The sequence below is a fragment of the Carassius gibelio genome, chromosome B24 (assembly GCF_023724105.1).
Source record: "Carassius gibelio isolate Cgi1373 ecotype wild population from Czech Republic chromosome B24, carGib1.2-hapl.c, whole genome shotgun sequence".
Classification (NCBI taxonomy): Eukaryota; Metazoa; Chordata; class Actinopteri; order Cypriniformes; family Cyprinidae; genus Carassius; species Carassius gibelio.
Genome location: NC_068419.1, coordinates 10,513,444 through 10,536,917, shown reverse-complemented (window position 1 = coordinate 10,536,917; position 23,474 = coordinate 10,513,444). Strand labels below are relative to the sequence as shown.

The window sequence follows — 23,474 nt, the reverse complement described above, 5'->3', positions numbered from 1 at the left end:
TTAAAAATGTAAAAGATTGGATGACCAATCATTTTCTCCAATTACATTTGGATAAGAGAGAGATATTAATTATTGGACCAAAAAACACTACACAGAATCTTGTAGATTACAATCTGCAACTAGACAGATGTACTGTTACTTCCTCTACAGTCAAAAATCTGGGTGTTATATTAGACAGCAACTTGTCTTTTTAAAATCATTTTCCCATGTTACAAAAAAATGCATTCTTCCATCTTAGAAACATTGCCAAGCTACGAAACATGTTACCTGTTTCAGATGCAGAAAAGCTAGTTCATGCATTCATGACCTCTAGACTGGACTATTGTAATTCACTTCTAGGTGGTTGTCCTGCATCTTCAATAAACAAGCAGCAGCTAGAAAATATGATCATATTACCCAAATTTTACAGTCTCTGAACCTAACTAGCCTTCTACCACATTACAATCCATCAAGCTCCCTAAGGTCACAAAACGCTGGACTTTTGGTAGTTCCTAGGATAGCAAACAAAGTCCACTAAAGGAGGTAGAGCTTTTTCACATTTTTCACATATATTTTACAAAATATAAAAATTGTATGTAAAATATTTCCTTGGCCACAAATGTAATTTAATAATACAAACTATAGTAGTATATACTGTTCATAATACTAAAAGGACGTTGGATTGACAACATGTTATTTCCAGCATTCTCAAAACACAATCCAAGGAAAAAAAATGTTGTCATTGTTTCTTTAAACAAATATTCTAGATTCAAAACAAAATAGATTTTGTATGCAAGTGCATAACTGTAGATTTTTGCCTGTAGATTGTTGCTGTTCATCAGCATGTGACGCATGCTTTCTATAGTTTAACATTGATTGAACCATTACAAATATGATATATTAAATACAGTTATTGAAGTTTTATATTGTTGCAATTCTCATTGCATTACATTGGAATTCTCCGGAACTGACTATAACTTAAAAACTTTTGAGTTAAAGATGAAATCCCTGTGTTTCCTTTAACCTAGTACTCATGCACAGCTATATCGTCTTTGTTTTTCTCATTTCATATGCTGTGATCTGACACTATCAGCATGATTTTACAGGCCTATGTTGCGTCTCTAGTGTGTGGCCATCTGCAGGATCACCTTGACATACCGCTGACTGATTTGGACACTATTACATTTTTACCAAGTGTTTCTTGGTAAGGGCAAAATTTAATTAGACCACAGACTGTGTTTCCACCAAGCAAAGACAACTTGTGACCTGAGTCATTCAGTGGAGTGGGAGCAAGTGTTAAAACCGGCAATAATAACCTGAGGTGTGATCAGGTCTTCAGCCCCTGTCAGTCTGAAATCCCACATCAGACTGATATCCTCTCAGTTAAGACTGCTTAAGCCTGCAGCTCGAGTGCAGATAGTGTTAATAGACAGGATTAGGATTGATTACATTGCTAAAGAGCTGAAAATGAGCAGCTTTATCGAGGAGTAGAGCTGCTCTGCCATACTGGTGACACATGAACATAATTACTGATGGAAACGACAGCATTTTTGGTAGGATGTGGATGAGCTTAGAGTTGGTAATCAGAAGGAGAGAGCCGTGAACTATCACAATTGTGCCCATGAGCAAAGCATTTAACTGCAGGATGCTCCAGGGAGGACTGACGCTGTGCAAGTTTACAGCAAAACTTCTGCACTTTTATAGGTCATCCTCTTATGCATTTGGTAAATACATGTAAATCAAATAAGCGAAGATGCCCTTTTAAAGACAATGTGCATTTACTTTTTAATTGTAACATATTTAGATATACATGTGCAGGGTGATGATGCATCATCCAGTGTGTTATTATAGGAAATAACTAGAAACATTTGCTAATTTAGTTGTCATAGAACAAATGTAAAAATATTTGAAGAGTCCATTTTACCCAGGTATGGTTACCCAGGAGCCAAGACTTTTGATATGATTCCTATTATTATTTATATATTTTTTTAAAGCGTCATTCATGTAAAATACTAAATCAACAATTCTATTGAAATTTTTATTTTGACAATTTAGTTGAACGATTGAATAACCAATGTAGACATAGAAGAATCCCAGTAAAAGTGATTCATCAAAAAGGTAAAATTATTCTTACCTATTTAATTACCAATATTTTAAGTAAAATCTGTCATAATAGCAATACTATGAATGTAAATGATTTCAATCAGTCCATGTAATTCATGGAAATACTGAACAATAACGCTTATTAAATGCAATAATTATTACATATTAAAATAATAACACTAGGAACAATATGCCACTTGGGGTCTTCTGTGGCAATTCTGGGGGACCATCTTACACCAAGTGTCTAAATTTATCTCTTTGCTTCAAAATAATAACTATAATTGTTACTCAAAAATTTACTTCATAAATCCCATAATAACAAGCAGACACAAAAAAACTCTGATATTTAACATTATACACTGTCATATTTAACAGAGACACTAAATTAGGTCAGAAGACTTAAAAAATGTTTCGACTTAATACATTTCACAAACGTTCATATTCACATAACACTACAAAATTTAAAATAGCATCATCAAAAGTGATGCGATTTTATACTGTCTATGGTCAAGATAAAAATTGAGGGGGGGGGTTGGTTAATTTTGGCCTGGGGTCATCTTACCTCATCTTACCATATTAATATTGCATTGTAGCAGGACCATAAATTATGAGCGATTATGAGTAAGCTAACTCTATAGCAGTTACTATAATGAGCATATCACTCTAATGTGCCATGTCAAAGAAAAATCATACACCATAAAAGCATCATAAATAGTCTGCTCCACAAATGCACGCAGTTTAATTCAGACATAAATTATATTGCCTAAACCATTTGAACGCTAATTTAGTGTTATTTAAAGGGTTTTAAACCGTGTTTATGGTTCACTACTGGGTTTACATGTGAGCACTAATGCCCACCGGAATGATTCCCTGATGGTGGGGAGTCTTGTTTGGCCAAGATGATACGTGTGTGTTGGAATATACATGTTAAAAAGCTCTTATCTCTGTCATTAGCAAATGGTTAGCAGACCGTTTTGCCTCTTTTGAGCTAGATCAATCACTGTAGTGTCAAAACGGATGCACGTTGTTTGCTGTTTAATCCTCGACAGCTTCAGTGATTCAGTCACTCCATGGCGCCCCATGGTGAATCTGGCTACAACCATGCATGAAACACTGTTTTTCTGTTTTTAAAGCCTGTTAACCATTAGCTTAATCAAAATGACGTCCTTTAATGTGAAGCATTAGTAGGACTCAAACTAAGCCCTATATTTGACAGGAACATTATTTTTTTTTAAAGGCAAAAATTATTAAGGATCAAAAGTGTCTAGAAACATTCAAATGAATTCTGATAAATATTTTAAATTAATATTGTATTAATATTATTACTTATGTTTTAACTTACTTATTATTAAGTGAGAGTGAGACTATTTGTACCCTGTTCTTTGACCCTGTTCATACAGTTGATTTTAATAAAAAAGCAAATTTAATTACTGCCCTGTCAGTTCATTTCAAAGAGTTGCAAGTTAGGAAGGTACTACTTTTACTTAGAAATAATTGCCTTGGATAGAGCTTTATAATTAGTTAAAGCATGTACGATAGCATAAACATGACAAATCTGGACTTGCAAAACTAGTTTTGCAAATAATTCACCCCTGCACCATACCAAATACGTGTTAGCATTAGTTTCAACCAACAAATGTAGAATTTCTTACCTGAATATACAAAGTATGACAATGGCAGTGGTGAGAGAGATGAGAGAAACACTGTGCCCGATGGTGTAGCCGATCTTCACCGACCTAAAGAAACTATCCTGCAAAAGAAAAGAAAGAATACGCATTTATTAAATTGCACTGAACAGTTTAATTCTTCTTGAATCTTTAAATTGCACTACTGTTGGTTTGAGGTCAAGATGTGTTTGTTTGAAAGAAAAAAATGAATACTTTTATTCAGCAAGGCCACATTACATTGAAGATTGCATATTTTAAATAAATACTGTTCTTTTAAACTTTCTATTCATCAAAGTTTCCTGAGAAAAAGGAAAAAAATCATGGTTGACAAAAATAAAAAGCAACTGTATTTTCAAATTTGATATTAATTAAAAATGTTTCTTGAGCAGCAAATCAGCATATTAAAAGATTTCTGAAGGATCATGTTTTCATTGTTCTTTTGATCAAATAAATAAATCCTTGGTGACCACAGATTACTTCTTTCAAAAATATAAAAAAGTGTAATGACTTCAAACTTTTATACAGCGTGGTCGGTATATGATATATCCTATGGTATCATTAAACATGCTTTCTAACAAATCATTCTAAGAAATTAAGAAAATAAATGTTTTGCACTTTATGTGCAAATCTAAATTTTTAACAGCTTACTGCTCTTAGTACGTATGACGACAGTGAGGTAATAACATGCATTCACAACTTTCATAAACACTACATCTTAAAAACAAAACAACCTTGGTATATGACTATGACTCAATGCGCTGCCTTTTTTGTCCACTTACGTTATTCTGAAGTATGAAAAGAGTGATTATTTACTCAAGGCTATCTTTTTTTGTGGTAAGAATGGGTACTGTGCTGTCTCTCCCACGCAATGCTTTGCTAAAAGACTCACCTGCATAGAGCATATTCAAATAACCCCCTCTATAGTCATAAAAACCTGAACTTGGCAAGAAGGAGCATCAGATACTCGTCATCAAAAACATAAAATTCCTTTTAAGTCCCATGCCCACATATTCATTGTGGGTCTGAGGACTGTGTGTGCTGATTACACATCCTGTTGATGCAAACACATGCTGGGAAAGCTTTCATCAAAGGGCAAAGGTCATTTGCTCTTCACTTAACCACACTTTGCTTAAAAGATCAAGGTGTTTCATGTTACATAACATCTGCTTCAGTGACGGATTATTAGTATGTTTACAAATGCATCAAAATACTGACACCGACATACAACGCTAAATAAAGGAACTATTATGTTTGGACTTGTTCGTTTGCACTAGGCAATAAAAGGCTGACTGAAAAAGCAGGCTAAAAGGTTGACTGAAAAATGGTGAATGTTAAAGCTTTGGTTTTTTGGGTGAGGAACACTCAATATGACATGAGAACGATCGCTTTCTCTGAGCTAAAAGTTCAATACGTCAAGAGTCGGAGCATTTCACTGTTGTATAATGCCAGTGGAGTTGAAAATACTAGTTTGACATAACTTTATTAAGATATTTTGCATGTTTGGTGCTTTCTAAAGTCTCTCAACCACCTTCAGGGATGGTAAAATACATTGAAAAATATGTATTCATTGAATTTACAAAAAAAAATTTTGATTGGTTTAAGTGGTTGCAATCAATTTATTTTAGCTACATTGACATTTCAATATATATCTTTAAATGAAGCAAAAATAAATAGTTTGCAACCACTTACCTTAAAAAAAATCTTTATAATTTTCTTCAGTGTACACTGTAAAAATTGTATAATATACCAACATATTGAAGTAGTAAAATCTGCTTTGTACCTCCATAATACACTGAAAACCATTGAAAACACAAGTGGTAATGAGAAAACTATATAAGCAGATTTTTCACAATTTGAGTCAAATAACATTCAACAAAATAAGACATAACATAAAACCCTAATGTACATAACTCATCAAAAAAGTAAGAATAAACAGTTGTGGCATAAGTGAATGTCAATTCACAGCTTTTCTCTGTGAAATATAAGGTTGCTTGTTCTTTTTCACTTTTAAAAACTGTAAATTTAACAGTATATAAACTACTGTTAACCAAGTAACAGATTTTTACAGTAGGATTTTACAAAATTTTACCATTTAAATTACAGATACACAAATTTTTATAGTGTACTTTGTACTTACATCGTCAACAGTGCCATTCAGATTATAGCCACAATGTACTGCGATTTCCATCGGGTCCATCTCAGTCCAGCCATCAGCAGTACAGGTCTTTGAGAGGTTACCTGTGTGAGAAATGTAAAGGTCATTAACCTCAAGATACAGACACTGGCTACTCTATTTAGAAGCTGCATCTGTTTATTGTGCTCTCAATTTTAAAGGGGTGATATGATGTGATTTTCTAAAAAATGGCCCCACATTTATTTATTTTATTTTATTTTTTGCATAACGCCGCCCAAATGTTCACGCAAAGAAAGAAAGTGTAACTTTTATTCTCTCTTTTGCCGCCACCGCCATGTTGTGGAATCGCAATTCATTGCAGAAAAAACCCCTACTTTGTTTGGCCTTCCATGAGAGGACACAACTAGAAATTAGTGGTTAAGTTGTATTTACAATACTGTTCCAGAACAGTTCAACCCAATTATACGGATGTGTGCAGTGCATTTCATGGAGGATGAGGATGTTTCCTGAACCAGTAGCCTACAATGCCTTTGTGGCAAAAAGCCTGTTTCTATAAAGTGGGGCAGTTCCAGCTTTGCAAGGACAGTTTGGCGCTTCTGACTCACAGCCTCTGAGTACGTATTTTATATATAAAGAATTTGCCACTGACTATTCAACCCAAGTTTTGAACTGTGTAAAGTAGCACTTGTTGTTTGTTGTTTCTCCAATGGTTTTCTGTTTATGCACCGCAATATGCAATGTGTAAAATGACAATAAAATAAGTCATTATAATCAGTAATTATGTCCCCAATGGATGCAACAAATGCCTTGTTTGTAATGGGTTTTACTGGTTTGTCAAGCGGCGTAACATTTCCGTCACACTCTTGTATTACACCCAATAATGTTCTTTTTAATGTCAAATATCCCTTTAACTGAAACGCCATGAGTCCTGAGTCAAATGACATTTTTTTTAACTAAAGCAGAGAATTACAAGCCACATCAACCCTCTGAGGTGTTTCTTGGCCCTTCTCAATGCACAATGTCACACTGAAAGCATTTCTTGGGTCATACGACCCAGTGTTGGGACTACGTAAAAGTAGTGTAGAAACAATTTTCAATCCGAAATTGGTAGTCAATTTTACAGCTACGAAGAAATGTCAAATTTGAAACAGAAAAACTGAAATGGTATTTTCTTGTAAATCAAACTCTTAAAATTTGAAAAATATTAATTAATTAAATGTATAAAATAAAGTGTAAAGTGTACTTTGAAACTGTTTTTTGAATGAGCTAAAATACATAATATTTATACTTATATGTCTGTTTCCCTGAGGTCTTCTGTGTTGTGACAAAACCTTCAATGTGGTTGAAAAGGTAGTACACTGTAAGTTATGATCAAAATTAATGAACCACATTGAAGGTTTTGTCACAACACAGAAGACCTCAGGGACACTATTAGACAATATTATTTATTAAAGCTGGAATCTAAATGGGGATAGGCAGGCAAACGGGAGATCAACAACACTACAAAAAATAAAAATGAGTCCAAAAAAATTGTGTCCAATTAATTTTGAGAGGATAGGTTATACCAAAATCTGACTCATCCCAAAACTTTTTGAATAAGAGCAAGGGAGACATTAGGTGTAGGTATCCCTCGAGGATGATTCATTTAGAGACAGCATTGTCTCACGGTCCACAGAATTTGAAAAATATGATGTATACTTTAGGAGGAAGAACACTTAGTTCCTCCTCAGTGCATTCAAAGCGGGTCCCATGTCACAATGCCACGTATTGATCCAAAACAAACCAATCAATTTCACTCAGGCTTGAATTAAAAAGACTAGGTGAATGAGTTCCCATGTGGTTTCTCTACAGTGTGTTTTTTATGTCAACGCTAAAAGAAGCTGGTTCATAAATGAACACTGAATAGAGCCATACAACAACGTTCTCAGATGGAAACACTCTATTAAAAAAAAATACTTTCAAAGGAAAAAATGCCAACAGAAACAACTTAAATGCATCAAATCTACACACAAAGACCACCTGTGTCTGCCCCGACAGAAAGTGACCTCCACCTATATAACAATCATGTCTGCTGCTGAATGAATCATACTCGCGGATACAGTAAAAAACATCTTCCAAAAGATGGAAAGATTTTTGGCCAATTACAAGTTTTTTTATTTTTAATTTTCCCCCACTAAGATCTTAATGCACGTACTGTAGCAACTCACACTTTGGAATAAATCTGAAGGTGGCAAAAAAAGGGAAATGACAAAAAGTAAAAAAAAATTGTTAAAAATGAATTGGCCATTGTTTTGTCTAGTTTTGGCCTCACACTCATCCTGAGAAGAATCAAGTAAACAACATGAATCTGCTGTATCATTATTATAAAACAAATAAAACAACATTTTGCTGATGTTTTCCACTTTTCTATATTCAGTGCCTATGTCAAAATGTTTCTAAATGGGAAAACATGGACTTCTCTGTTTCTTAAACCTTTAACTCTGACTCAAGAATTAAAAAAAAATGTGTACTATCTCCCCTATAATTACCCAAAGACAACACTTCTGTCATTTATTGTATTGTGTCACTTTAATAAGCGAGTTTTATTGTTCTTTAATAGGTATTGATCTACTCATTCATCATTTGGAAGATGCACCATGCACCATAAAAAGTCAATAATGGTCAATACCAAACACAGCTGCAGTATGACAAGGCTATAAAAGCAGCACTTCACTGGTACTGTACGTGAAGGTTTCTGTGTCTGCAAGTTAACTGGCTGAATGGTTCATTAAGAAAATAGACCAAAATGAATTAATTGAAGGAAAGCACAAACATTAAATTAATCAACAGGTTAATCAGCTAACGAAGTGTTTAATGAAATGATTGAGAAGTTTTAGTATTAACTTGTGATTGACATCAATTTCTGTATCTGTTACTTACAGTTATACAGTTCACAAAAGGAATAAGACAGCAGCCTGATAAATTATGGACCAGTAAAAGTGAAGCTATTGTAAGACACAGGATAGAACTCGTATATATATATATATATATATATATATATATATATATATATATATATATATATATATATATATATATATATATATATATATTAGGGGTGTAACGGTTCACAAAATTCACGGTTCGGTTCGATACGATACACTGATGTCACGGTTCGGTTCGGTTCGGTTCGGTACGTTTTAGATACAGCAAAATGTAAAAACATCTCAACTTTTCAGAATGCTGCAAGCCCACCGCGGGTCATGTGACAAGAACTAACCAATCAGCTTCATCCTTTCCCGTAACAACGTTGAAAACTCAGCCAAGATGAAGGAACAGCTGTTCACAGTTGTATATGGATTGCAATTTTGAAATAAATTTAGTAGCAGAGCTACTGCAAGCGATTTTTAGAGCTGCAAATCCATTTATCCTTCGCTGAAATTTCCGCGTCTCATGGAGAGAGCACGTCATTGTTGCTTAGCAAAGACAGACGCCTCATGAGCGCTTCTGCCCGAGCGCTTTGGAAAGGAGGAGAAAGACGCGCTTAGCGTTTTCCACGCGTTTTTAGGCGCGATATGTGAACGGCCCCTAAGGCGCTCGCTCACTCAGCACGCGCTGAAGGCTCGTTGCAAAATGTCTAATGCATTTAACAGACCAGAAATATAAGATCCTAAAATAACCAACAGGTCTGGTGTGGGTGCACTTTGGATTCCCTGTAAGCTATAATACCGGTGTCTAAATGCTGCAGGGATAGTTTGTTGCGTGCTTGTTTCTCATTTTTTTCGTCTTTTCCCAGATACTGACACAATAAGGTGATGTCAGCGTAAATGAGTTGACATGTTTCAAGTATTCCCGCTGGTGTTTTGTTTTTTTTTGTTTTTTTTTTTGTATTCCCGCTGGTGTACCCTGTCATGTTGCAGATGCGACATACCGTTGTTTTTTTATCCACCACTCTCTTGCCATCACCATTATAGCTTAAATATATATATATATATATATACACCCACATGAAAAACAACATTTTATGCTCGATTTGAATAAATTATAACATAAATAATGAAAGGTACAATGCTTATCAAGCAGGATTAAGATTATTTTTCACTCGCTATAAACAAATCCATCTTATAGCTGATGCTACTCCCTGCTTTACCTGATATGCATATTGTTGTGATTATCAGAAAGACATGGATTAAAATCAGCTAAATTTAATACACTGCATTTATACAAACATGTTACTTCAACAAAAACCAGCACCTGAAAGCTTGTGTAAATTTATTGAAGGTGATGTTTACTCTTGGCTGTTAGTGTAAGCTTTGTTTGTCATGTAAGGTTGACGCCAACACTCACACATTAATCAACGTGTGCAAACACCCACGTGCAATATATCCATCCTCACACATTATTCCAATGGACCTCCGGCTTTGTCAAAAGCCACAGAGATCCCATAAAGCAAATCCAGAATGCCACATTAATCCTTGGTATTAAACAACGGACAGACTTTCATCATTCTGAAAAGCATTATCTGTCCTTTCCCATTCAAGAGAGAGCCTTGTACTGTGCTTTAACTGAAAATCCATCAGAAATGCGAGGGACTTAAGTAAAAGAAATTGCTCTTAAGTGGTATTTCACCATCAGCACTGGAACAGTATGGTTCATTTGCGACAGTGCCATTTGAAATGAACTATACAGGATGTTGGACTATATTAAGCTTTCCAATCATAGCTTAAAAATCAAAGTTTCATTTCAAAAGACACTATAGGAAATGGCATAGGAAATAATATATCACCTCACGGGAAGTGGAAAATCAAGTCAGCGCTCACTTCAGGCCACCTGAATAGAACAAGAAATCTGGATATAATAAATGTGATTTAAAAAAGGTTTCAATGTTGCACTGACCTTCAGTGACCTTGAACTGACATCACCTCACATTCATACTGTAAATATACCTGATTACATTTATTATGATATTAATCACTGCAAACATCAAATAGTTATCTAATTTGCTTAATTTTGAAAAATGAATTATACTATAAGGTTGCACTGTATTTTAAGGTTCCCTTAATACAGTGTAGTTATACAAATATAAATATACACAGAGTAATATTAATTTACGACATGTACTTATTAGACTTTGGTTATTTTTTTTTGTATTTAAGCATAATTGACTGCTATTAATATAGTACTTTTAACATATGTAACAAAGACACTGTAAAATAAAGTGTAAGCTAATATAACCTTATTTTAATTTAATTGGTCACACTTAAGTATGCCTCAATAAACTCCTTATTTGCTACTTATTAATTCCTTGCATGGTTGTTAAAATTAGGTATGGGGTTGGGTTAAGGGATCTAAAATATGGTCATGCAAAATAAGGCATTAATATGAAATTGAGTGAAGTGACATGACATACAGCCAAGCATGGTGATCTATACTCAGAATTCATGCTCTGCTTTTAACCCATCCAAAGTGCACACACACACACACACAGCAGTGAACACACATACACTCAGAGCAGTGGGCAGCCATTTATGCTGCTGCGCCAAGGGAGCAGTTGGGGGTTCGGTGCCTTGCTCAAAGGCAACTAAGTCGTGGGATTGCCAGCCCGAAACTCGAACCTACAACCTTAGGATTAGGAGTCAATCTCTCTAACCACCAGGCCACGACTTCCCCCTAAGTATGTACTTTATATGTACCAATAAAGCCAATATGCTTATAATAAAATTACAATATATATTTGATTGTTATTTATAGAGTAGTTTACATCATTTTATCTATAACATAAAACTTGATCTGAATCAATCTGACTCAAGTTTGATGCCTTTTCTGGCCATTCCAAATAAACAGATTTTATCAATTGACAGATATCCCCTCCTCAGTGTGTACCAAGCATTTAGGAATCCTGTCAATCAGATTGCAGCTATATTATCCTTGTACTAGATCCAGTGTGGTGAGAATTCATACACATCTCAGAACAGCAGAGCTAAAAGTCTACAAACCAGGGCTCAGACTCTGTTCTTTTTCATTTAACTGAGCTCTGTTGCTAAAAAAAACACTTGCTAATCAAATGATGAGGATCCATCAGAAGGGCTTCAGTTTTTGGCTGTGGGGAGTCATATAAGCAATGGAATGCATGACTGATCCACTTTCAGCGAAAGATCATGGAATATGATTACATTTATATTCAGCTCTCAAATGTGGCCACCTTCACACTCGGCTGCATATGAAACAAGCAGCTTTGCTAGATGATTGAATTAACTAATGCTTTGTGATATATACAATCCCCAGGCACTAAAAAAAAAGAACATTGAAATATTGTGCCTCATTAATCAAACGTTCATTAATTAAGCAATACTGAAAGGACTGAATGACATAACAAGAGTAAGACTTAAGCCTACACTTTAATTTAACGCTGAGGTTTAGCACCTTCATGAATACTTTGATATATAATAAACCTTACACATTCAGAAGCAGACCATGACTATATATATATATATATATATATATAAACTACACTTAAAGAAAAAGATAATGCAAAAATTATATTGAAATATCCTATGTTTAACCTTTTTTGTTGAATCACTGAAGTTTTAAAAAAGTTTTAAAAACTTTTATGATGGTTTTTTTTTAGATTTTACGATTAAAAGTGTAGATCTGGGGAAATGACAAAATCTATAAATAAAAGATATTTTAAAAATTAGCAGAAAATAAAGTGACCTTATTAAAGTGAACTTTACCTAACAAAAAGGAAAAAAAAGTTTAAATCTGTTTGATTTAATAAAAATCAACCCCTGAGAGCCTGCTAGCTAGGAACCACTTTGACCAGAATCATCTACAGTTCCATATTACCATGAATGAGCAGTTAAAAAAATAATAATAAATAAATAAATGAATAAATAAATAAAATCTTACATTATTACAGCTGGTCATTCCTAAAGTATTCAGTGTTCAGTGTGTTCAGAAATAACAGATTGCAATCCAGAACTCCTCACAGCAGATGTGCTCTCTTTTTCAGCCCTCTTTCATCAACGGACCCAAGAAACCTTTTATCCTTCAGCACAGAGGCTGTATTTCCATTATATGGAATGGACATTGGTTTCCATTAGATTGTACCTGATGTGCATTGCACATGGACATTTTTGCAAATCTAGACATATCTACAACATTGCAGACTTTGACTAATGTTACCTAGAGTATTAAATAAGTTAATGTCTGGAATTCAGAAGTCGGAGGCTACTGGTATAAATAAAATGCTTTTATTTTGCCTTTACAAATTATAATGTAAATTATAACAATGAAAATATATTTTACATGTTATTTTTATATTCTTGTTTTAAATTTTTGTAATGTAATTATAAGTGGTGGGCCGTTATCGGCGTTAACATGCTGCGTTAACGCGAGACTCTTATCGGGCGATGAAAAAAATATCGCCGTTAATCTATTCTCAAAGTTGGGTTGGGAGCTGGGTCTATACTAAGCAAGCTATGATGACTTTCACCTTGATATTTTATATAACTGACTCGCTGAGGCCAGCCTAAATAGATGCTCAGGACAGTTGACGGGCCACTGCTGGGCATCGTCATGAAAGCTTATCTTTTTCACATATTTTTAAGCCTTACTGCTTGTCGCTTTAAACATTAAAGCATCCAAACACAAGACGCGGAAAAGTTGAACAGAGTAGCTGGTTACTCGCGCTGTGTTCGGTGCAGAGAGAGAGAGAGACGCGTATCACTGACAGCGACACTGAACCGAGCTCTCTTCTGCAAAGTTCTCCTCGAAGTCCCTCCTGCACCTGAACGAACAAATATAAATCGCAGTTTGAACAAACAAAAAGATGTGAAAGAGCCCAATTCAGTACTCGCGTTGTTCTGGTGTTCAGGGCTCACGCAGAGACAGTCTCAAAACACTTGAACATCGAATTTGTTTCTTTTTGCTCTTGTGCCGACAAATACAAACAAAATATGTCAAAATATCCCCCTTGGAAATTATGCTCGAAAAAACGGTCAGTTATTTCTAAAGTGAAAGTAAACAGTTGAGGAAAAAAATGGGATGTGTATTATATTGGATGCGTTCATCGTCTCTTAAAGTGACCGCGCCTAATTTAGCTACTGGCTGCTGTAATGTTAATCCAAGAAAATGAAAATGAAAATAACTCACTGCTCTTGACTGAATTACTTAGTTTTAACAGTAAAACCAAAAATTATTCAGACACCTGATATATTTTTTTATATATATAGCAAAACTGTAATAATGTGAGAAATGTTGAAGGTGTCTGAATAAATGTAGGTTTGATTGTATATTTCATTTTTACATTGAAGACTATCCAGTGATATTTTACATTTAATTATTTGGTTTCTGTACCTTGACACCTACAAACTTGAAAAAAACTGAAACATTGTGTAAATAGCACAAATAAATAAAAATAAACGAACATACAAATTAAACAATTTCAAACAGGGCCCACTGGTACAACCTTCACCGGGGCCCCGCTGACCCCAGCTACGGCCCTGCTCACGTCTGTTTCACACATACTCCGTCTGCAGTGCGTATGCAGTCCGTGTGCGTTACGTATGTGGTGCAGCATGGACTCGATGTGCTTTCACACAGGATGCATTTGCAGTTCGCTACTCTGTACGTAAACGATCGCTGCACTGCTGCAGACGCAACGCTCCTAGAATGCAACTGGAATCCGTTAACATGGGTGCGTAAAAACATATGCAACGCATACACACTGCAGACGGATTATGTGTGAAACAGGTGTAAGGTTGTTTGCACCTTGTGCAATGTGGAATTAGTTTACAGCTTTTTCAAGCACTTTGTGATGCATTTTGGAAACAGGAGATGAGCCCCTGGTCTAATGCACCACAGAGTATAAAGTGTTTTAATTCTACAATATAAGGTGTAAACATCTAAGTGCTGCCCTCTTCAGGTTGAACGGTGGCTACTGCAGTTGATTTTTCCTATTGGATGTTGTGGTGGCAAGTGACGTAAGCAGTGGCAGGTGACGTAAGCAGTTTCCAGCTCACCACGCCCCTTGGTACGAGCTACCACGCCCCTGGCAGTATAAAACCATCTTGTTCCATCATAATCACTGTAGTGAGTCAGGAGTTTGAATTGCGAGTATTGAAAACGATCAGGAAATACTATTATAGCATCTGTTTAGCATATCAATTATATAGTTATTTAGATCTTCAAGTAAGCATAGATTTATCTGTATTTAGTACAGTGGTCAGGATGGTACGGAGGTGTGTTGCTAGTTGCGACAGCACTGCTGGACTGCATAGTTTTCCAGCAAACATTAAAATTAGGCACCAGTGATTGCATGCACTTGGCCTGGAAGACCGTGAGTTCCCGCCTAGAGCTGGAGTGTGCAAACTGCATTTTACACGGGATTGCTTCTCCAACGCAATGGAGGTTGAGATGGCCACAGCTCGCGCTGAAAAGCGACGCGATGCGGGAGTTAAGACCGCAGTTTGAGCCAGTTGATATAATTGATATAAACAAACACCTCGACATCCTCCACTTCAGATGTAGTAGGTGAGAAAAGTCCTCTACTTCAAATGATTGCTCTGTTGCAAAGCTACTTGCATCATTACAGTCACTCTCCATTTTAGCGACTCAGACAGCAGCTGTCAATCAATCCATCACTGCGGGTCTCAGGTTCACGCCGCTCTCGCTCAGCCCCGCCCTAGGTTCGTCCCCTCTATCTCCGCTGTGATCTGCCCACTTTTCAGCATTTTTCAAATATTGTCAGTGGGTGGAGTCAGGCTCTGACCAGGGGTTTAGTTACACTTTAACTACTGAACCTTCTGTTATAATAGTTTAAAATAAGATATTCATTTTATGGTCATAAGAAAACTGTAGTAACTTGTTCTTGATTTATATCTTATTAAGATATTAATCAAAAATTAAAGTGACAAAATTTATAAATTAGTATATAAATTGTATATAAATATATATATACTTTGCACTAAGACATCCTTTGTATAACAGGTTAATGCAAGTCTGCTGAACTTGGTATGCTGCCAGACTTTGAATGAGTTTAATTAATAGTTTCTGGTGTGATGTGGCTGAGACAGAATTATCAGATAAACAAGTGTGACCTAATGGTAGTACATACTCAATCAATGTGTCTGATTTGCCTTCTAATGAATTAGCCATTCCATCCACTCAAAGCAGCGGTTCTGCATCTAAAATGTAACCCACAGTCGGTAATTGTACCGCATTCTGCAAACAAGTTATTGATGTTGTCGTACACTGATGGCAACATACCATTAAAATGCTGTTTGCTACAGGGGAAAATTGGTTTTATTGTACTTTCTGCCAATTAATGGCTTATTTTAGAGTTATCATTTTCCCAAGCTCATCACTTTGCGTTGAGAAGTGTGATATCAAAGAAACTACTCCAGTGAGTATGTGGGAGTTTAAGATTAGCTTCTGAACAACTTCAGACACTAAAGTGCCTCAAAACTTTTAGTTTTACAGCGTTGTGACAGCCTATGACAGCCCATGACTGAGGCTGACAAAATGACAAAAGACACTCTGCACTTTTCTTCAAGAGTTACTGCTGTTGCTTAATGCCTTGAAGTTCATCAAAGGTTTTTGAGGGCGATTTCAACTTACCCTCATGATGATCAGAGAAGTGTCGGAAGTAATTTGGACAAGGAATAACCACATGTTCCCCAACTTTGGCTGATGGCCAGCAAGCAATAATATCCCACATCCCTTTGCAGCCTGGCAAAAGAATAAAGAACAATGCTTAGCATTACCCCAATATTTTATAACTTGTACAAAACTTGTACAAAAACATAAAACATCATAAGGATTAGAGTATAATTATATATTATTTTATTAATTATATATATATATATATATATATATATATATATATATATATATATATATATATACACACACACAGTGGTGCCCAAAATTGTTAGAACACCTGACAGATATGAATATATTGACCTTTTTTGCCTCCAAAGCATGATTTCATTTCATAATGTTCATGACACATGCAGATGGTTGCTCTGAGCACAACAAATAGCAGATGAAGTTAGTTTGTGCTCTCTTTTTTATCCACTTTTAACTTTAATATTTGGTATGTCCATCTTTTGCAGCAATTACAGCAGTACATATATCTGGCAATATACAGTATTTCCTTAGAACTTCAACACTAATGTTATCCCATGCATTCTACAACTCAAGCCAAGGGATTTCCTCTGAATGTACAATAGATCTGTCCAGATTATTTTCCAACTCACCCCAAATTTGCAATAGTTTGTTTTATGAGTATTGTAATGGCCAATTCAACAAAAATAACTGAAACTTACAGTCTTTCTGGAATAACATGAAGAAACAGAACAAACTGAGGTGTTTCCAAGATGCTTCAAGAAACCTACCTGCAAAGCTACCTGAAAAACTATGCACAAGTGCACCTAGGGCAAAAGCCGTTTTAAACGCAAAGGATGGTCACCAAATGTTGATTTAATTTAGTTAATAGATATTAATTGATAAAGAAAATCCATTTATGACATTATTTTTGCTAGCATCCTAATTTTACAGCATTTTTACAAAAGTGCCTAAAACTTTAAACAGTACTGTGGCGTTATAGGTAAGTTTCTTGAAGCATTTTGGAGCAAGTCTGTCTAAATTCGTTCTGTTTCTTCATGTTATTCCAGACAGACTGATGATGTGAGATCAGATCTCTGTGTGGAGCATTGGCTGCTATCAGGCTCCTTGTGCAAACAAAAATCTCACTGGATTATTACAGTTAATGGCAAAATGAATGTCTGAAAATATGAACTAATATTTCCAACTGACACACTACAACAAAAGATAGAAATACCTGACTTAAAACCAATTTTTTTAGCTGGTGAAAATACTAGTGTTCTAATAATTTTGGCCACGACTGTGTAATGATAAATTCATGAGCATGAAAATTAAAATTTAATGTAGCAAATAATTGAAAAGAACATCATTTTGCATTTTTTATATACAGTATGTGTATATGTACTGTATGTTTATATTTTTACTTTTTTGTCATTTTCTTTTACAAAAACTGTATACATACTGTATGTATTCTAGCATTTATTTGCTACATTAAAGTGTTATTTTCATGCACAAAACTAATTAGTTATTATACAGAAAGATGCCTCCAATGGTCCAGCCAAATACTAATTTGACAGCACTAACTTCCTGCAGAAAAATTATACAAATGTGTCACTAGTTCATCTCCCTAGTGTTTTCATTAGTCTACCCTGTCTAAATTTAACTGGGGTTTATTTAAAAGTAACATGAGGACTCTAAAACTCCCACTTCCCTCATCCTTCAGTCGGACACCTGTGTGCACAATAAACTGAGATATGGTATCAGCTTATTGCTTTACCCATAATATTTTGAATATTTACGATGCTCCTCATGCCCCAGAATGCATCTGTCTGATTCATGAGGCGAGGTGAGCTGGCTCTTGATTGTGAATGTGGAGAACTGACAGCTAGTTTATCTTATTCATCCTCTCCGAGCTACAGAGGAATGTTCCAGAGGCAAGTGGCCTGTTTAAAAATCCACCTCATTCAGACACTAGATATATGGATGTGAGAATGGGTCAGCACACAGACTGTAGACATGTAAATTCAATCATCACAGGATTGCAGTTTGTATTGAAATCTGATAAAGTCCGGCTGCTGAAAGCTCTTTATGGTTAAACACACTGACTAGGGAACTCTGAAAGGAAAATGTACTGTAGATGCCTTGACTACTAATACTGGACTGGTCAGCATTTGGATAAAAAAAAAACAGCAAAGGTAAGCTCTACAGGTTTAGTTCCACTTCAAATGCAGTTGATGAATTGGACTGTTGTAAAAATGAGGAAAGAAAAAAAAAAAAAAAAAAAAAAAAAAAAACGAATTTTCTTTAAGGGATAAAGGAAGTGTTAATCTGTGTCTCAATGTTTAGACTGAGTGATTGAATCTAAGGGAAGGCATGTGATTGCATCTTAAATGAGTTCGGCAGGGTATATGGAGGCATTTTTACCTAAATTATGGGGCAAGGGAAGAGTATTTTCACTATAGGATGCATTGGTTTTGCAAAGTGCCCTCCGTGAACATTATACAATCCAAAGAAAAGTTCATCCCACTTAATGTCTTCCAAAAACATGGCTGCCAATACACTATAGCTCATCTACAAGTGTACCTACAGATGGGTTGTGGGTTGAAGGCATCGTATTTCCAAAATATGAACTATTTCAGGTTTAGCTCTTGCATTACTTTACTGTGCACTGTGTATGTTTGCTTTGTAAATAAGTGGTAAGTGAATGACATCTATACCGTATACCATACATTTCAGTTTTACAGAGCTCAAAATGTAAAACTTCTGATGCAGTTTGGTGGTAATTTTTGAACCATGCTCAACATTACACCAAATTCATACTTTTGTTATTTCCATTTTATTCAACATCCTACACATTGAGACAGAATCAATTTCTGATTACAATAACTACCAAAAAGTACCAGCAGACTTTTAAAGATGTACAGGTGCATCTCAATAAATTATAATGTCATGGAAAAGTTTATTTATTTCAGGGATTCAACTCAAATTGTGAATCTCGTGTATCAATTCAATGCACACAGACTGAAATAGTTTAAGTTTTTGGTTCTTTTAATTGTGATGATTTTGGCTCACATTTAACAAAAACCCACCAATTCAGTCCTATCAGTTAGTGCCGAAATGTTCTTTGTCTAAGAAAACATTTTAAAATCCACAGCTTTATTATTTTATTCTGTAGCTCAACTGGTGCTAGCAACACCAAGGTCATTGGTTTCAATGCACAACCATGAATGCACAGTAAATCATTTTGGATAAAAATGTCTGCCAAGTGTAAAAATATAACGTGAACCTTTGACTAAAAGTTAATACATTGTTTAAGAAAATAATAATACTTTTATTCAGCAAAGACTGATTAAATTGATCAAATGTGACATTAAAGACATAATGTTACAAAATAAAATAAATTATGTTCTTTAGAATTTTCGAATCATCAAAGAATCCTGAAAAAATGTATACATTTTCCACAAATATTTTACATCAATAATTATAAGAAAAGTTTCTTGAGTAGCAAATCAGCAAATGAGAGTGATTTCTGAAGAAACCATTGAAGACTGGAGAAATGATACTGAAAATTCAGCTCTACCATCACAGGAATAAATAACATAGTAAAATATATTGAATATTGTGATAATATTTCACTTTTTTTCTGACTTGAATTTTACACCTTGATTGAACATCAGAAATGTATTTTCCTAAAAGCTATTGAACTGCTCTGTGTTGACGTGAGGGAGTTGTCTAGGGCTCTGTTAAGAGGTTGCTACACTATTCTGTGTGTTTTGTGTGGTTGCTACAGAGCTGTTCTTAACTTTTAGTTTACTAACATGATATAGGCTTCAGGTCCAGTCTCATGGGTCCATCCCAATCCAAACGAAAAGCCTAGTTATATCACAACAAAAGATTAAAAAAAAGTAAACTCTCAAGTCTATCTTAGAACAATACACATGGACACTATAGGGCTTTCATTTCAAACAGTTGCAAGGAATGCTTGTGGGCACAACAGATCCTTTCATTCATCCCACTCTCAATCCATGATGGGGGCCTGACTTTAACAGCTGCCTTCCACTTTCATCCCTGATTGCCAGTTCACCTCGTCAACCTGAAGAATGAGTCAGCGGAGGATAACCTACTCTCAAAGGAGCTTCTGCATAATTGTAGATATCCATGTGCGCTGCAGTGGTCCCTCGAGGGGAAGTCGTGGCCTAATGGTTAGAGGGTTGGACTCCCAATCGAAGGGTTGTGGGTTCTAGTCTCGGGCCGGATGGAATTGTGGGAGGGGGGAGTGCATGAACAGCTCTCTCTCCACCTTCAATACCTCGACTTAGGTGCCCTTGAGCAAGGCATCTAACCCCCAACTGCTCCCCGGGCGCCGCAGCATAAATGGCTGCCCACTGCTCCGGATGTGTGCTCACAGTGTGTGTGTGTGTTCACTGCTCTGTGTGTGTGCATTTCGGATGGGTTAAATGCAGAGCACAAATTCTGAGTATGGGTCACCATACTTGGCTGAATGTCACTTCACTTCACTTTCACTTTGCTGAGAATCCAAAGTAATCAGCTAGGCAGATGAATCAGTATTTTGTCAGAATGCTTGAGGTCTCATCAGCATGTGCATGATACATGCCATTGATGAGGATGATGGTAATCAGCCTTTGAAAACAATGATTTCTTTTTTCATATTTTCATATTCAAACCATTGGATGGATGAAGCATTATCGTTATATTTTTTTTAATTAATATTTGTATTTACTTTGTGTGTGTATTCCAGTTTCCTTTTTTTCCCCTTTCTTTTTTGGGCGGTTACTCCAGTCTTCAGTGTCACATGATCCTTCAGATATCATTCTGATATGCTGATTTGGTGCTATTATTCTCAATATTAAGCACATTCTGCTCAATGTTGTTGTGTAAACCATAGTACATTTTAATTTTTCAAGATTTTATGATGAATAGAACATTTTCATAATTTGTTTGAAATAATTATAATAATTTTGTAACACTGCAAATGCCTTTCTGTTACTTTTAATAAATTTTATGCATCCATGCTGAACACAAGAATTTATTTATTTCAATATAACAGAATTCTTTATATATACAAATATATAGTTTTTTTTCTTCAAAATTTTCATTGCTCTGTAATTTTCACCACATATCAAACAAAAAAGTGTTATATTTAACAGCATTCTATATATATATATATATATATATATATATATATATATATATATATATATATATATATATATATATATATACACACATACATATATTTTCTTCTTACTATAAAACAGCAGTTTACTAGATCTTCTAGATTCTTTTTTCATTCAAACAAATTCTAGATATGAATGTTAGTGCTTTTTTTTGGCCTTGTTTCAGCACCACATATTAGCTCTTTCTGATCTAAAGTTAAATCTATTTTCCCCGTCTGTGCAAAATTGTTTATTGACTGTGAAAATGGCACAGAGCACCGTTGTTTTGTGAATATCACCTGATGTGACGTTTCCTGCTGTTTTATTCTCGCACCTCGCTCTTGCCAGCTCAATCTCATTTACCACGTCACACATCTGAACAGCCCCAACCTGCAAAAGAGACAGAGAGAGAGAGAACATTTCAGTTGTTCAACCACAGCACAACCTTCAAAGCTTCAATCTCTTTCGTCTCAGTGATTCACCACAATATTATTCTCAGGATAGTCTATTACTTTAAGGTGTCAGCTTTCATCTTGCAACGCTTTCATTTCATATGCATATTTATGGATTGTAGCGAAGCCTTAGGGGCCTTATTTTAGCTAAATATTTACAGCAAAGACCTACTGGGAATTAGATCAACCACTGCTTGAAAAATCCACAACTGAACTACTTATCAGATTTTAGCTTGCCATACACCATTCTTATTGACAGTCCAATGTACGTCTATACGCTAGCGGCACATGGACAAAAGACCATCACTGCTCTGTGGAGATGATATCATGCCTCTAAGGGAGAAAAGGCATGTGGGGCCAGTGAGTAATCGTCGGATTGCTCACTGATGTCCACTGCTGATGACAAATTCATGCTGACAGTCAGTGGCAGACAGCCTGCGGGTCAATAATAACGTGAAAGTCCAACGAACAGCTTGAGAAGGTCAATGAAGACGGTGCTGGGGAAGAGGGGGCCGATTGAATCCCTATAGAGTTAACAATGCTTTATGTGTGTGGGTGTTTGTGTCATGTTCTTTGGGTGTGTAGTGTTTATTGTCTTGAGTTAACATCTGAGCATGCTTCTGTTTGGTACGTATGTGCGTGGGTCTGCATTTGTGTGTGTATGGGTACAGGTGTGTCTGTGCATTTCAATGTGAGAGACCTGAGATCTGTGACTTAGAACAACAGGTTAATGAGAAACACAAAGGGTTTGATTTACTTCTGCTGAGTTCAACTGACATGAATAGGAATGCAAGCCAAGTTTTCTTCATGTATTATTGGCATTGTTGGGCCAATGGAATGAAGCACTGAAAACATTTAGAAAATAAATATACTCCAGTCAATGCCTTCATTACTAGCTGATGGTGAGAAAAGAAGTGTGGTGTAAAAAAATAAAAATAAAATAAAATAACTGTTTTCTATTAAAACATATTTTAAAATGTAATTTATTTTGGTAATTGCAAACTGGATTTTCAGCAACCATTACTCCGTCTTCAGTGTCACATGATCCATCAGTATATTCTAATATGCTGATATATTCTTCTTACTATTAATGCGGAACACATTTAAAAAGAGCAGCATTTATTTGAAATATAAAAATTGTGTAATACCTTCACTTTTTGTCAGGAAATAAAAGATGGGTTCAAATGTGAGGTTAGATGGTAATTTATTAGATGTGAACAAACAAGCAAAGTCACAGTAAACAGATAGTCATGGGTGCAGTGATAACAGGACTTCTTGGTAATGCAAGGCTGCCGTGATCAAAGACGCATAAATCCAACCAAGAGACAACGGGTGAACCTAGTAACCAATCAACAGTAGTACACAAAATGACCAG

At 35.4% G+C, this 23,474-nt stretch overlaps 1 protein-coding gene across 1 annotated transcript in view; it reads right to left on the bottom strand.

The window, feature by feature from the left end:
- Positions 1–23,474, bottom strand: part of vipr1b (vasoactive intestinal peptide receptor 1b) — a 52,217-nt gene that overhangs the window by 14,323 nt on the left and 14,420 nt on the right. Inside the window, exons 2-5 of the mRNA XM_052596775.1 lie at positions 21,947–22,037; positions 16,483–16,593; positions 5,887–5,987; positions 3,735–3,832 (exon numbers count right to left, since the gene is read on the bottom strand). Of these exons, the coding sequence (XP_052452735.1) occupies positions 3,735–3,832; positions 5,887–5,987; positions 16,483–16,593; positions 21,947–22,037 (401 nt within the window). The remainder of the gene's footprint in view (positions 1–3,734; positions 3,833–5,886; positions 5,988–16,482; positions 16,594–21,946; positions 22,038–23,474) is intronic.